The 14,846-nt window shown below is 43.1% G+C and overlaps 2 protein-coding genes across 2 annotated transcripts; one reads left to right on the top strand and one right to left on the bottom strand.

Moving 5' to 3' along the window:
- Window positions 1–510: 510 nt before the first annotated feature.
- On the bottom strand, window positions 511–3,347 carry ndufb4 (NADH:ubiquinone oxidoreductase subunit B4). Its single transcript, XM_050056292.1, has 3 exons — window positions 3,124–3,347; window positions 1,541–1,684; window positions 511–662 (listed from the first exon to the last, which is right to left on the bottom strand). Exons 1-3 carry the CDS (start codon window positions 3,298–3,300, stop codon window positions 600–602), a joined length of 384 nt encoding a protein of 127 aa, XP_049912249.1. The 5' UTR covers window positions 3,301–3,347; the 3' UTR covers window positions 511–599.
- Window positions 3,292–5,237, top strand: LOC126397461 (sperm-associated antigen 16 protein-like). Its single transcript, XM_050056287.1, has one exon. The coding sequence runs from the start codon at window positions 3,421–3,423 to the stop codon at window positions 4,228–4,230; it is 810 nt and encodes a 269-aa protein (XP_049912244.1). The 5' UTR covers window positions 3,292–3,420; the 3' UTR covers window positions 4,231–5,237.
- The last annotated feature ends 9,609 nt before the right edge of the window (window positions 5,238–14,846 follow it).

Genomic DNA, 14,846 nt, shown 5'->3' with positions numbered 1-14,846 from the left:
TCCATCTGTGGTCTCCTAGTTGTGGTGCAGGGGGTACAGCTAACCAGGTAAGGGTGCCTAGCCAGCTCTGTTGCCATAGGCCCCCGAGGTTAAGAGGAAGGGAGGTTGCACTATGCTCCTGGCTCAACAGAAGACAGTATTTTTAGATATGCGCATTTTGTAGGAAACAGTCGAGGTGATTTAGATCAAGCAAGGTGAGCGTGCTTGTTGTTTGAAGTTAGTAACCAATAGAAAAGTCACAAAGCCATACATCAGGCCAGAATAACCTTACTTGGGAAGGTGGAGTAACTGGCAAAGGAATTCTGTTTGGGGTAAATGCAATAACGGGGCAAGGACGTGGTGAGGCTCACCACCCCTCTGTCTATTGGTTAACATGCCAAACTAAGACTTGTGCAGTGTCCCTACCTTGGTCTGTGGTCATGTAACTTGTGCACACATTTATAATATTATACAATACCATGTGTTTTCCCACCATTCACACTTCTGCCTCACCATTAAAAACCACATAACTGTTTTTGACAATATAATTTTATTCGGTTATTAATAATTACACACGCTGACATCACCAGAACATACAGGAGGTCTTTGTACATCAGAGCTCATGATGACAAAGCGTACTTGCGCTCGAGGGTTCCGGCCTTAATCTGCTCCTCCCTCTTATCCTGTGCAAAAGACGACACACAGATGACGGGTTAATATAGTTTCCATGGCAACAAAGTCATATCACCCTCACCCTCTTCACCTTCCGGACATTTTTCTCAACTGCATGTTTTATGAGTGAGCGCTTTGTGATTGTCAGGTTTTTTTTCCCCCTCTCCCAGTGGAAAGAGGGAGACGAACATGATAGCCCAGCGGTGCGACAATTGCACCAAATTTTCATTTGAATTCCTATTGGCAGAGATTTGGAGGGTGAATCACCATGACAATGGGGAGGAAAATGAAAGCAAGCAGCATTTCAAATGAAGCATTCATTTCTAATGTGAATGGAGCTGTGACAAAAAAGATCAACTGCACACCTACGTGGGAATAATGAGGCCCAATCCTCAAGCAAAAAGCTTTTCAGATCTGTGATGCCATAATGACCAATTATTAAATTTTAGGATTGTTTCAGACAACTATTCTTGTAAATGGATTATCAGTGTATTTAGTTGGCTAAAGAAATTGATATTAGCGCTATAACACAGTAAAATTACATCATGTGTTCTCATTCCAAAGCTTTGTTGTTCATGGCATTATATCTACTACAGTCATTGACATTTTGACCACCAGTCTGGCACTGAGGATTGTCAATAGAGCAACAGATAGATGCAATGAAAAGACAGCAGTAGGGGCTGTAAATGAAGCTCATATACCTGCAGCAGAGTGGCACTCACTGAGAATAACTACTTTAACCTGCAACAATATTTGGCTGTGAATAAATGTGTGCAGACAAACATGTCCTACTGTATCTTTAGTACACAGGCTGCTTAACAGGTGAGAAGTGTCATTCATTTAACACTGATAAACAAGCAAAGAGAGGTCAGTGCATCTTGATCCATACCCTGTCTGTCTTGAAGATGTAATAAAGGGCGAAGAGAGGGAAAACTCCAAACATGGCACCCAGCAGAGATGTCTTGAATGTGGGCCTGAAGGTTGCGTAGGGGTTGGCGCGAGCATACACCCAGCGTGTCAGGGCAGGGTCTTCCTGGAAAGACAGAAGTATGCAATGAAATCTCAAAGACTGTTTTGTACACACTGAATCCTTGCCATCAAGAGACAAATACAAGGAAAAACAATAATTTACCACAACAAAGATACGAAGACTTTAAGGTTGATGTCATGCTAAAACAAAACTGTTGTGAGTTCTCTTTGTCTCAAAAAGCTTTACAATACGTCAGCCTACAGTACAACACCCTCTATCCTAAATTCCTCCATTTATCAACAAGGGTAAAAGGGAAAAACCCGAGGAGGGATCCCTCTTCAAGGACAGGCCTTTTTCACGTACTGCATCTTGAAATGTCAACAATAAAAAATTTACAGGTGTAAATAATAAAATCAATGATGGCAGCAAGGAGGCTCCTAGTCATAACCCTGTGGTGGGGGAGCCCTTCTGTGCGGAGTTAGCATGTTCTCCCTGTGTCAGCGTGGGTTTTCTCCAGGTACTCCAGCTTCCTCCCACAGTCCAAAGACATGCAGGTTAACTGGTGACTCTAAATTGTCCATAGGTGTGAATGTGAGTGTGAATGGTTATCTGTCTAGTCTGGTGACCTGTCCAGGGTGTACCATGCCTCTCGTCTAATGTCAGCTGGGATAGGCGCAAGCTCTTTCGTGACCCCTAACAGGATAAGCGGTTATGTAAAATGAATGAATAAATGAATTATGTTTAGCTGCTTGAATTTAAGGGTCCCGTTACTGTGCATGCTGCCTTGGTTTAACAAAACTGAGCTTTCATTAATGTAATCAGTAACACGTGCCTTTCATACTATGATGAGCAAAAAACATTGGCTGTGAAAAAGCCCACAGAATGGACAGATATAGCAGTAATAGAGCTACAATACATGTACTAAGTAAATATTTAGTATGACAAGTTAAGGAGTTTCAGGGACAGAGAACAATTGTATATTAGTGTTACATGGGACATATTTTGACCAGCTGGATGTCAATTAGGAGAGGACACCTGCACACTGCTAACAAATGATCCACTGCAGTTTGACTGATTGAAGCTCGAAGGGCTGGGGTCAATTTAGCTGCACGGTCGGTTGAACAGAATGGGAAGGTATGTGGCAATTATCTCTTTCGTGATAGCAGCAATGTCATTTGGTGTTTATTTAGTCTATCTACAGCACATGGCAACACTGTAGCACTTCAGGAGGGGTTTATTGTAAACATAATTTATGCTAGGCTACAACATACTTTATATTGTCGATGATATTTTCTTTCTGTGGTGTAAGTTAGACTCTGAATTTTCATTCCATCCAGCCCCCCGTTTACACAACATACATATAAACATGCCACCCTAAGCTTTATACCAAAATACTTTAGTAAAACTGGGTTTTTATGACGTGGGCTCGGACATGCTAGCGTTAGCAGCGAGCCTCAGCCAGTCTCAAGGGTGACATTGCTAGCTAGCCTGTAGCCACTTACAATGAGCTCTTGTCTGTGCGGGTTGTTGAGTTGCGTCTGGTACTGCCTCTTCAGGTTGGCTCGTAGTGCTGCCCTGTCTTCTTCGGCGCGACGGTGCTCCGGCGAGATGTTGAAATACTCATTTGGGTCCAGTGTTTTTGGCCGAGAAGCCAAGGGCGCCTCTTGGTAGTCCGCCATGATTGTTTGCTAACGGATGGAGCGAGGCGAACGCGAACTCGTGAAATCTCGCGTTGAGTGGCGGAATCGTCACCATAGCAACTTCAAACTTTTTCCTGCTGAATGTGAGCAAGTGAAGCAATGAGTGGAAGAAAACAAGAGAAAGATGAGAGTGATGATGACTTTCAGTATGAGGAAGTGTCTTTAGAGGATGAGTGGAGTTTGACAGAAGGGGAGGAAGATTTGGAGGCGACGGTGAAAGCTATCCAAGACCGGGCAGAGGCCACTGCTGCTGCGGGTGCTGCTCCCAGGCCCGCCGCCACCTCCAGCACACACCAACCTGAAGCTTTGGATGACTTTTTACGCAACTTTCTTTCACAAATGAGCATGACAGAAACACTCGAATGTTTCCAGACTGAGTGGACCGAGATGGTGCAGAAAGGGCAGGTGGATACAGGCCGGGTTGGTGTCGTACCGGAAGTGTACACTGAAAACCAGCGTCTGGAGAGCGAGCTGAAAAACGCGCAGCGGGAGGGGGATGAGTATAGACTGGCAGCCGCTGCCGGAGCTGAGACACTGCTCAGGGTCCTGAGAAACAGAGACTTCCACCGGCTGCGACACAAGCGTGTGGTCCAGGAGAAAACCCGGCTCATCGAGGAGATGAGGAGGCTGAAGATGCAGTGCAGCGCCTATGAACCTGAAGTGAAGCGGATGAATGAGAAATACCAAGCCGCTTTAAAGCAGACCATGCTGCTGACTATGGAGAGAGATAGAGCCTTGGGACAGGCAGCTCAACACAACATCTCTTCCTGGAAGGATGCAGGTGAAGAAGGAGCGGTGAGCAGTGTCAACATGGCAACCCATCAAGGGATCCGACCAAGACCTCCGACACCTGCACATGCTCCAAGGAGTCAGACCAGGGTGAAGTCAGGGAGGGCAAATGCTTGTTGAAATTAATATTTGGTCTCACATGTATGCTGTTAGTGCAGTAATCATATCTGGTATTGATTTTGAGTAACTCAATACACAACATGGAAGATATATATTAAAAAAAACATACGTTTTCTTTGACCATATTTCTTATTCTTGCTTGATATACGACTTTAGTTACTCAACAGTCCAAGGTCTCCTTTGTCTCATTTTGTGCTTCATAATGTTCCACACATGTTCAATGGGTGACAGGTGTGGACTGCTGGCAGCACAGTCAAGTGCCTGCACTCTTACTCTACAAAGCCATGCTGTTGTAACATGCAGATTGTGTCTCAATGTCTCGCTGAAATAAGCAGGGGCGTCTCTGTAAAAGACGTTGCCTGGATGGCAGCATATGTTGCTTTAGAACCTGTATCTTACGGCAGTCATGGCGCCTTTACAGATGTGAGAATTACCAGTGATGCCATGGGCACTAACACACCTCCATCCCAACACAGATGCTGGCTTTGAAATTTGAGCTGGTAACAATCATGATGGTCCTTTTCCTCTTTAGCCCAGAGGACACAACGTCCATGATGGACTTGTCAGACCACAGCACACTTTTCCACTTTGTGTTGGTCCATTTTAGATAAGCTCAGGCTCAGAGAAGTCGGCCATGTTTCTGGATGTTGTTGATATATAGCTTTCACTTAACCTTATGGAGTCTTGACCTGCATTTGTCGATGCATTGACGAACTGTGTTCACCAACAGTGGTTTTCCAAAGTGTTCCTGAGCCCATGTAGTAACATCCTTTATACAGTCATGTCGGTTTTAAAAGCAGTGCAGCCTGAGGGGTCAAAGGTCACAGGCTCTCAGTGTTGGTTTTCAGCCTTGCCTCTTACATGTAGAGATTTCTCAGGATTCTCTGAATCTTTTGATGATATTATGGATTGTAGATGGTGATTTTCCCAACTTTTTTTGGAACATGTTGCAGGCATCAAATTCATAATAAGTATGAATTTTACAAAAAGTAGTAAAGTCTATCAGTTTGAACATTAAATATTTTGTCTTTGTGTTGTATTTAATTGAATATAGGTCAAAAAAGATTTGCAAATCATTGCATTCTGTTTTTATTCATGTTTTACACAGCATCCCAAAATATTAATATGAAATAGAAAAAGCACTTTACATCCCATATAAGGAAGTGTGTCCTGTGTAGTAATAATATCTTGCTATTGATTTTGAGTCACTCTATCTGATTACATAGAGCTATTAAAAGAAAATGTGATTTTTTTTTCAAAGATATCTTACATTTTTCCATAAAAAATATTTATATAAAGACAAGTAGCACTAAATTCCAGTGTGAATAGGTGTGTTCTGTCCAGTAATATATTTTGGTACTACATTTGAGTGACTGGCTTGTCTTACATGGAACTTATTGAAAAACTATGTGGGGAAAAAAATCAGGAATTTTCCTTGAAAATATTAATATAAAATAGAAGAAGCACTTTACATCTCATAAGGAAGTGTGTCTTGTGTAGTAATAATTGTAGTACTGATTTTGAGTCAACGTATCTTATTACATATAGAAGCTATTAAAAGAAAACATGTTTTTTAAAATAAGAAATCATACATTTTTCCATAAACGTATTGGTATAAAATAGACAAAGCCCCAAAATCCCTCATTAGGAAGTGTGTCCTGTGTGGTGTTATTATAACTGTTTTTGATTCTTTGCCTAATTTGTCAATACAGACCTTCATTTAATCAGCCACCTATCATCGCCCTGTCACTCAAGCTCAAACATGTTGCATTATAGATTATGACCACAAGAGAGCAGTCTGTACTAGCTTTGGTTCCACTGCCTCAGGGCGAACATCAGCCTGTGATATCAGCTAACTGCAGCTCCACCAGAGGAAGAAGACATTGTAACAGCAGGGAGGCAGGAATCTGCTGAGCTGCACGCAAAGATAAACCAGTAAAATACCAGTGCCATTCTTTCTCATACGAGTGCTCATGTTCCCTTTAAAAACAACCACAGTAATGCTACCAGTTGTTAGTGTTGGGGTTTGGATGGGCATACAGTAGGCAATGACATTATGGAGCTACTGCTGTAATGTTTAGGCTACATACTGTGACTTTACACAAGAACCCTTATGCACAGATATTGTCACAATAAGAAATTGGATTAGCACAGCGCAACTTTCCGTCCCTGCAGATATTTTGTTTCATGAGAATTTATCTGGTTGTACTTGTTATTCCACCAGGACGACAGGATTTAAGTAAAGCTGAGCTGTCACACTGCCTGTTCACAGATAGTTTTACAATTGGATTATGCAACACAGACATATAACTTCTCACACAGAACTTCTTTTTCTCCCTCCTCTCACACTTCATACTTGAGTTGTGGAGTACAGAGTTGCTGAGAGAGCTCTTTGATCCAGAGAGGCCGAGGCAAAGCTACAGTACGTGTGACCAAGTGATTTATTGTCCTCTCAGGACCTCTAAAGCGCCACCCGCTCTGCAGTTTTGAAACATCCATTTATGACTTCAAAATTCAATGTGAGACCACACTCCCGGGGCCGACGAGCCTCCCCTCTCCCTCTCTCCGTAATGTTCAGAGAGAGATATAGCCTCAGATGAAATATTAATATGTCTCTGCCCTGGCTGGCACCCGTAAGACCTCATGGACTTGGAGTTGAACTTTGGGAAGTTTTTGAGCTGTGGGTACAACCTGCGTCCTTCACTATTAACTTCCACACTGCTTTCGTACAACAGAACATTTGTTATTTTTTTATCACACATCAGTGATGCTGACTGACGTTTATTTTGATGCACTCACCGTGTAAAGCTTTTGACAGATAATAGAGCACTAAAGATGCGATCTAGGTACGGAGGCAGCTACAGACGGAGAGAACAGGAATGAAAAGACTTGGAGGATTTCTATCAGCAGTCTGTGCTACCTTGCAAGACTTAATCACTCCCAGTAATCAGAAGTCATTTTGTGGTGCTTTGTAAAACGACTTCTACATGGGAGCCTGGCTTGAAAAGTGGAAGCAGGTTTCGGTTCCGACCACAAACTAAAAGTACTCTTCTCCTTATTCTTCACCAAAGGTCCCTGAAGTGGTTTGTAGACTCAGAGACAATGACCTAATGTGTTATGCTGCTCTTTGGTACTTACTCACAATATTTCCTGGCCCGGAGACTCCATTACTCCGCTGCCCTTGAGGAATGTAACTTAGGAATGTAATGTTCCTTTCCACCCTTGTTTTCATCTGCACAACATAATTGGGCCAGTTCGGAGCCTTTGTAAATTTCACAAACGGTTAGAAAGTCAATGAGGTGGTGGCTGGAGGCAGGAGGTTTTGCAATTTCAGCCAACAGTTTGTCCCTCCCAAGCCCAAATTACCTTTTCCAGGCTGCCCACTTCTTCCTTCCTGCTGACTTCTCATCCGAGGAAACATGGTTGTCTTTCACAGCCTTTAAAGTCTCCCTCCAGACACGCATGTAAAAATACTCTGCTATGAATATATTTCGTTTAACATGGTTTTCCCACATAAAATGTAAAAAAGAATAACTCTGAAAAGAGGTTGGAAGCAGATCTACTCTTTCGCCCTCACTGAGAAATTCTGGATCTGGCCTCTGCCTCGCCCACTGCCACTGCATGCGGTAGGTTTCACTTTCTGCTTTCTCCAATGCTGGCGCAGGGCTAAAATTTTGGCTCAATGACTGTAAATAAAGATGGGCACCATGTCTCAACTCCATCCCACTGTACAAGGAAGATATAAAAGAAGGAACAGTCATGGCGACAGTGACATCGTTTGAGGCGCCAGACTTTGGTGTCATGTCTATTGGAATCAATGGGATGCGCTCTGCAAATCACAGTTTAACCCATCACATCTTTGTTGCCTCAACTTTGACTGAAAAATCCTTCCACCTGATTTAAAGAAATACACATTAGGTAATGCTTACTGACGTTTTTGTATCTAAATATGCACGTTCATTTGGCTTTTATTGGTCTCCAAACAGATAATGCCTCTGTCCAGCAGAGGCTGAGATGCAGCTGACGGTCAGAGACAATTAATGTGTATATTTGGAGGGGTAACATAGAATGGGGCAGGGTTTATGACCTATACTGCAGCCAGTCAGAGGGCAAACGAGATGTTGTTTCATCTCATTTTTGGTGAGCTGTCCTGTTGTCCATCTTTGTCATACAGTCTATGGTCTGGCTATGTGAGACTAGCATCAGATTGACTGATGAAAGAGCAGTATGCATCAAGATCGCTATCGTTAGCATTAGATGAAACATTGGAGAGATTCAGCCATAAATGTTTGAGCCTCAGTCAGACCTAGACCCAGATAAGTAATTTGTTGGGCACCAGAATTGGCAACTAGCAGACATATCAGATTCATCTTTTATTTGTTTATGTTGTTTGTTAGCTTGTAGGCTAACTGTCAGTGACTGGCACAGTGTTAGTGGTTGTGATCAAATCAGCTGTTGCATTGTGTTTTCACTGGTTCAGTTTACATCCAAGAACTGCACACTCCACTATGTTTGCTGTCAAAACTGTCACTGCACTAATGCAAACTTCCACTCCCTGTACCTACAAGTCCGCTCTGCACTGGAGGTTTCTGGTTTCTTTGCTGGTGTTGTGTCAATGTCTGTTCCTCCAATATGTGTTTCCTGTATTAGACCACCCTTTGCTTTCATATTAGTCACTAGCGCTGGATATCGGTACTCGATACTTCTAAGTTATAGACCGAAATAACTCAGTACCAAGTAGTATGTAGACTTCTCCAGTCAAAAATACACCTGCATTTGATCATTTCTGTACCCTGATCTAGGAAAAAAAGACTATTTGTATAGTTTTGCTCCAAGCACTATTTAATTTAATGTGTAGTAAGGAGCAGCGGCTCTACTCCGAGCTCCCTTCGGATGTCCGAGCTCCTCACCCTATCTCTAAGGCTGAGCCCAGCGACCCCACAGAGGAAACTCATTTGGGCTGCTTGTATCCGCGATCTAATTTCTTTCGGTCACTACCCAGAGCTCATGACCATAGGTGAGGGTTGGGACGTAGATGGACCAGTAAATCAAAAGCTTCGCCTTCTGTCTCAGCTCCCTCTTCACCACGATGGTCAGGCACAGCACCTGCATCACTACAGATGCGCATCAAACCGCCGATCCATCTCACGCTCCTTTCTACCATCACTCGTGAACAAGACCCTGAGATACTTGAACTCTTGTGCTTGAGGTAGTAACTTGTCCCAACCCAGAGGGGGCAATCCACAGGTTTCTGGCAGAGAACAATGGCCTCAGATTTGGAGGTGCTGACTCTCATCCTGACCGCTTCACACTCGGGTGCAAACCGCCCCAGTGCATGCTGGAGGTCACGGTTTGATGAAGCCAACAGGATCACATCATCTGCAAAAAGCAGAGAGCAAAAAGCCCTATTAGTGACGTACCTAATCTTGCTTGCCCCTGGTACGCTTGGATCTCAGATTTTCAGGAGGTGCACAGGCATCCGCCCCTTCTGGTGACCAACTTTGCACAGATACAAATCAGTGTTGTCAACGTCAGACATTTTAGAGGGCATAAGCATAAGACATACACATTTTTTAGTGGAAGGGAACTTAATGGAAGTTCTTAACTTTGTGGGTCCGTCTTAAACGCCTCAGACTGATTGGAATTCCTCCCCTGCTCACCCAACTCCCTGTGCTGCCCCCTCGGCTCCACTCTCCACTGACAGCCCTGTCCACTTCACAGCCCGCGACGACCTTTGTGTCATACCAAAGAGAAAGGAGAATGAGAGGGAGAAAATTCACGTTTCAGCCCACTTGGCTCGGGCTGAACCAAACCTGCCTTGCATCCTTTTATCTCTCTGCCTCTGCACCTATTTCTCACCGAATTCTTTGTCCTGTTTATGCAGCTGAATTACACCAGGCCTTAAATTGTGATTGATTGAGAGAGATTGCTTTAGTCTAGTTACCAGGCATATATATGATGTGTTGGTTCCTCATTCCTCGAGATATATTTTTAAGAAATCCTGCTTTCTCAATTCATCATCAGTTCTCCCTGCCATCCCATTCTAATCTATATCTGTGAAATTGATTCAGCCTGTCTAAGAGTATTCCCTTCTTAATAAATCAGCTTTCTATGGACCTATGCAGTGGGCAGCAGGTCACACTCAGCAATATTTTCTGCTTTAATGTACTGAGCAGGGCAGAGATGGGGCCGTGGCAGTGACTCAGCAGGCATCCATCATCTTCAAGGAGAGCTACACAGATGAATTGTTCAGAGACGGAACTGACAAAATCCTGCATCCTTCTTTCAGCTATGCTCATTTCACTGCTGAGCTCGTGCATCAGTGTTTAAGATTTCTCTGGCAATGTTCACTCCAAAGTATAAGAGATTTATTGCCTGTGAATTACTAATAGTGAAGGCTGTGGGCACTCTTGATGCCCGAGCTGTCAGGAACAGCATCCAGCATGTTGTCGTTGGCACGTGAGCATCTTGTAAAACCAATTTTGGTCAAGATTGTAATTATTTTGCTTCTATTGGGTTGAGGGAAGTCTCGAGAAACCTTTTTAAATAGATTAACTGAACTAAAAAATGCATGGTGGTCAAGTTTAAATCAACACTGCTTTTTCTCGATTCCTGACATTTCATGATGAGTAATTTTCCAACCATAGCCAGTGTTGCATTTCCAGCCTGGCAAAGTGAGCCACTGCCTCGGGATGCCAAAGTCCCCTGATCAAGCTGTATCAGTTGACTGAACATAACTTCACCAAAGGAATAGTTTGACATTTTGGGAAATGCGCTTGTTTGCTTTCCAGCTGAGAGTTTCATGAGACAGATACCACTTTAATGTCTGTGCAGTGAATATGAAGTTAAAGCCAGGAGACTGTTAGCTTAGCTTAGCATGACAGCTGGAAACAAGGGGAAACTGCTAGCCTGAGTCTGTCCAAAGGTAACAAACCAACAATAATTTTAACAACAGTTATCTTAAGTCTATCATGTTCATGAGGTTGACTGGCAACTCTGGATCAAACCTGGGTAGGGGAATTCGGAGTTTGCATGTTCTCCCCATGTCAGCATGGGTTTTCTCCTGGTACTCCGGCTTCCTCGCACAGTCCAAAGACATGCAGGTTAATTGGTGACTCTAAATTGGCCGTAGGAGTGACTGTAATTGTAAGTGGTTGTCTGTCTCTATGTGTCAGCCCTGGGATCATCTTGCGACCTGTCCAGGGTGTACCCAGCAGGATAAGCGGTTACGGAAAAATAAATGAATGAAATGAATGCTAAGCTAATCATCTCCTGGTTCTACCATCATATTTAGCATTCAGACATGGTATCAGCTTTCTCATGCCAGGCGCCGTTAAACTATGATGGCGACTGGCTGCGTATCATGTCAACGTTAAAGGACAGCTTTTTCCATGAGTGTCTGCTGCCGCAAGTCACTGCCAAAGCGCCAGACTTCGATGACTTCGGAGTGAGACTGGGTTGGTTTCGGCTTCACTTTTGGGGAGCTGTCATGTTGTCCATCTTTATATACAGTCTATGGTAGAAAGCATGGTATATCTCATAGACGTGGTGGGGGGTGTCTTTGGCATCGATATTGCCCATCAACGGGCGTGTCAAGAAGCAATATTTGACACCCTGGGAATGAGAACAGGTTGCGTCTAGCCCTCTGTAATAATTTCCCAAAGTGAACTCTTCCCTTAAACCAACACTAGTGTTTCTTAATTCCTGACGTTTAATGATGCAGAGTTAGTTAAATCTAATGGAAACCATTACAAACATCCGTCTATATATACAGTAAAATATTGGTAATGTGTAGCCTACTAGCAACGATGTACACTGTATGACTGTAGCATCAACGCTTTGCATTAACTGTAGTTGATAGATGTCATTAGAAGTTTGATCAGGGTCTCGGCAGTGTCAGAGACATTTTGTAGATGTTTGTTTTCAGTGAGAAAATGGAGGGATTGCAGGTGGCAGACTGCCTCTGGATGTGCCGACAAAGGCTTTGTTTATAATAAGAGGCTGCCAGAGCCTGAAAAAGTCAATGAATTCTGCATCAGCCCATAAATAACCCCTCCGCTGCCATACATGTTGAAAGGTCAGCAGGCTGATATATTGAGCTGACATCACAGCTCTGTTACTGAGGACTTACACATATCACACATAAATCTCTGTTTGTCTATCTATGCCTTTCCTTCATTAGGACCAGGGCGATGTGACAGGGCCGCCCCGCCGTGACAGCATTTGGAGGAAGTCTTGACAGGCAGAGTTAGGGAGGCTGTTTGGGGGAGGTGATGTCAGGCCGGAGAAGAGTGACACGAGGTGAGGGAAGACAGCCAACGCCCTGTATCTGATCTGATGGGAAGTGGCAGGAGATGAAGAGAAGGAGCCAAATTCAGCCTGAGAGCGTGGTCATAGTCTGAGGTCAGTGGGAACAGAGAACAGACAAGCAGAACCACTCTAGGAATACTGAGCAGGGAATACCTAGTCCGGACTGTCAATCATAAAATATCACATTTTACAGAGAGTCTGCAGGCGCTACAATACTTTCTTTACTCTTACTGCCTGATGCAATAGAGTTAATTGATAACTCCAGTTAAGAAGTCTGTAAACTGTGATGGATGTTGACAACATTTTACCATTGATTTTCTCTTTCAATAAGTTTGGCTTTATGTCATTCACTGAGCCTGACATCTTGTTAGCCAATTTGACAAACCCGCCAGAAGTCATTCCAGTCGCACTGACTTTGTTTGCTGTCAACACAAAAGTTGCAGTGGTTGCTAGGAGCAGTTAAACTAACCTTTTTCACATTAAACATTTTGGGCAATACGGTCATTGCTGAGAGTTAGATAACACTGATCCCACTCTTACATCTGTACACCGAATATGAAGCTATTATTAGCAGCTGTATGGATTGCATGTATTAAAGAGATTAGATACAATATGTTCATTACTCAGGGGCATTCAAGGACATTCAGGGCTTATCCCAGACCTCTGTAGGGAGGTCCAGGGACATCCTCACTCAGGATTTAAAAAAAAAAAAAAAAACAAGTACTTTGAGTTTATTTAAAAGAATCTGGCTCCATATTTACAGTCAAACTTACAATCACTGAAAAATTAGAATGGATACCTCAGTAAGAGTCTTTTAGCCTCCTTTCCAGATTACTTGAGAAGTTTGATGTCGAAAATAAAAGTAGTTTTTTGTCATTAGTATCATATAGAAACAGAATCCTTCACCACTGCTGTCATCAAACATTTATTGACAAGAGAGAGGACCAGAGTTTTCCTTTCAGAGTTTCTATTTCTGAGTTGACCTCACAGCAAATGGTGCAGCTTCGTCGGTCACTTCCAAGCTTGTCAGAATATTTCTCTTACTAATTTTGATTAATGTAGCCAGCTAGCTGTGTAGGAAGCTAATGTTCCCATTGTTATTACTGCCTATTTAGTGGTGACTGATTAATCCTTCTCTAGACAGGCATAGCAGCAGACCTACTGTATCTGAATTGCTGAAGAAATCAGAGATGTGGCCTGTGATTTAGAGGCGTAGAACCAGGTGAAAATTGACTAGAGGTTTATTTAAAACCTGTATGATCATCTGACTGCTCTTGTTTTCAGCTGCTTTCTTGATTCAGTCTTTTGGCTCCATATTCCCTGACACCAAGATTACTTCTTAATTTCAATCTTTTACAGTTTCAAAATAACAAACAAAGCAAAAGCTGAAGCAAAAGTTTGGGCACCTTGCATGGTCTGGACCGAGTAGCAACCCCTTTGGCAAGTATCACAACTTCTAAATGCTTTTTGTATCCAGCTAAGAGTCTTTAAGTTTTTCTTTGGGGTATTTTTACCCATTCTTCCTGCAAAAGGCTTCTAGCTCTGTGAGATTCTTGGGCCATCTTCATGCATGTACTGAACTTTAGAGGTCTATCCACAGATTTTTAATGATGTTTAGGTCGGGGAACTGTGAGGGCTTCGGCAAAACCTTCAGCTTGCTCCTCTTGAGGTAGTTCATTGTGGATTTCAAGGTGTGTTTAGGATCATTGTCCTGTTGTAGAAGCCATCCTGTCTTCATCTTCAGCTTTTTTACAGATGGTGTGATGTTTGCTTCCAGAATTTAACTGAATCCATTCTTCCCTCTACCCATGAAATGGTCCCTGTGCCACTGGCTGCAACACAAGCCCAGAGCATGATCGATCCTCCTTCGTGTTCAACAGATGGACAGGTGTCCCTTTTATCTCCAAACATACCTTTGCTCATTGTGTCCCAAAAGTTCTATTTTAACTTCATCAGTCCACAGGACTTGTTTCCAAAAAGCATCAGGCTTGTTCAGATGTTCCTTTGCAAACTTCTGACGCTGAATTTTGTGGTGAGGACACAGGAAAGGTTTTCTTCTGATGACTCTTCCATGAAGGTCATATTAGTACAGATGTCACTACACAGTAGAACAGTGCACCATCACTGCAGAGTCTGGTAAATCTTCCTGCAGGGCTTTTGCGGTTAAACAAGGGTTTTGATTTGCCTTTCTAACAATCCTATGAGCAGCTCTCTCAGAAAGACCTCAACTTGACCTCCACAGTTTCTGCTAACTACCATTTCTTAATTACATTACCAACAGAGGAAACAGCTACCTGAAAACACTT

This window comes from Epinephelus moara, chromosome 11, assembly GCF_006386435.1.
Source record: "Epinephelus moara isolate mb chromosome 11, YSFRI_EMoa_1.0, whole genome shotgun sequence".
In the NCBI taxonomy this organism is placed as follows: Eukaryota; Metazoa; Chordata; class Actinopteri; order Perciformes; family Serranidae; genus Epinephelus; species Epinephelus moara.
This window is presented reverse-complemented; position numbering and strand designations above follow the sequence as displayed.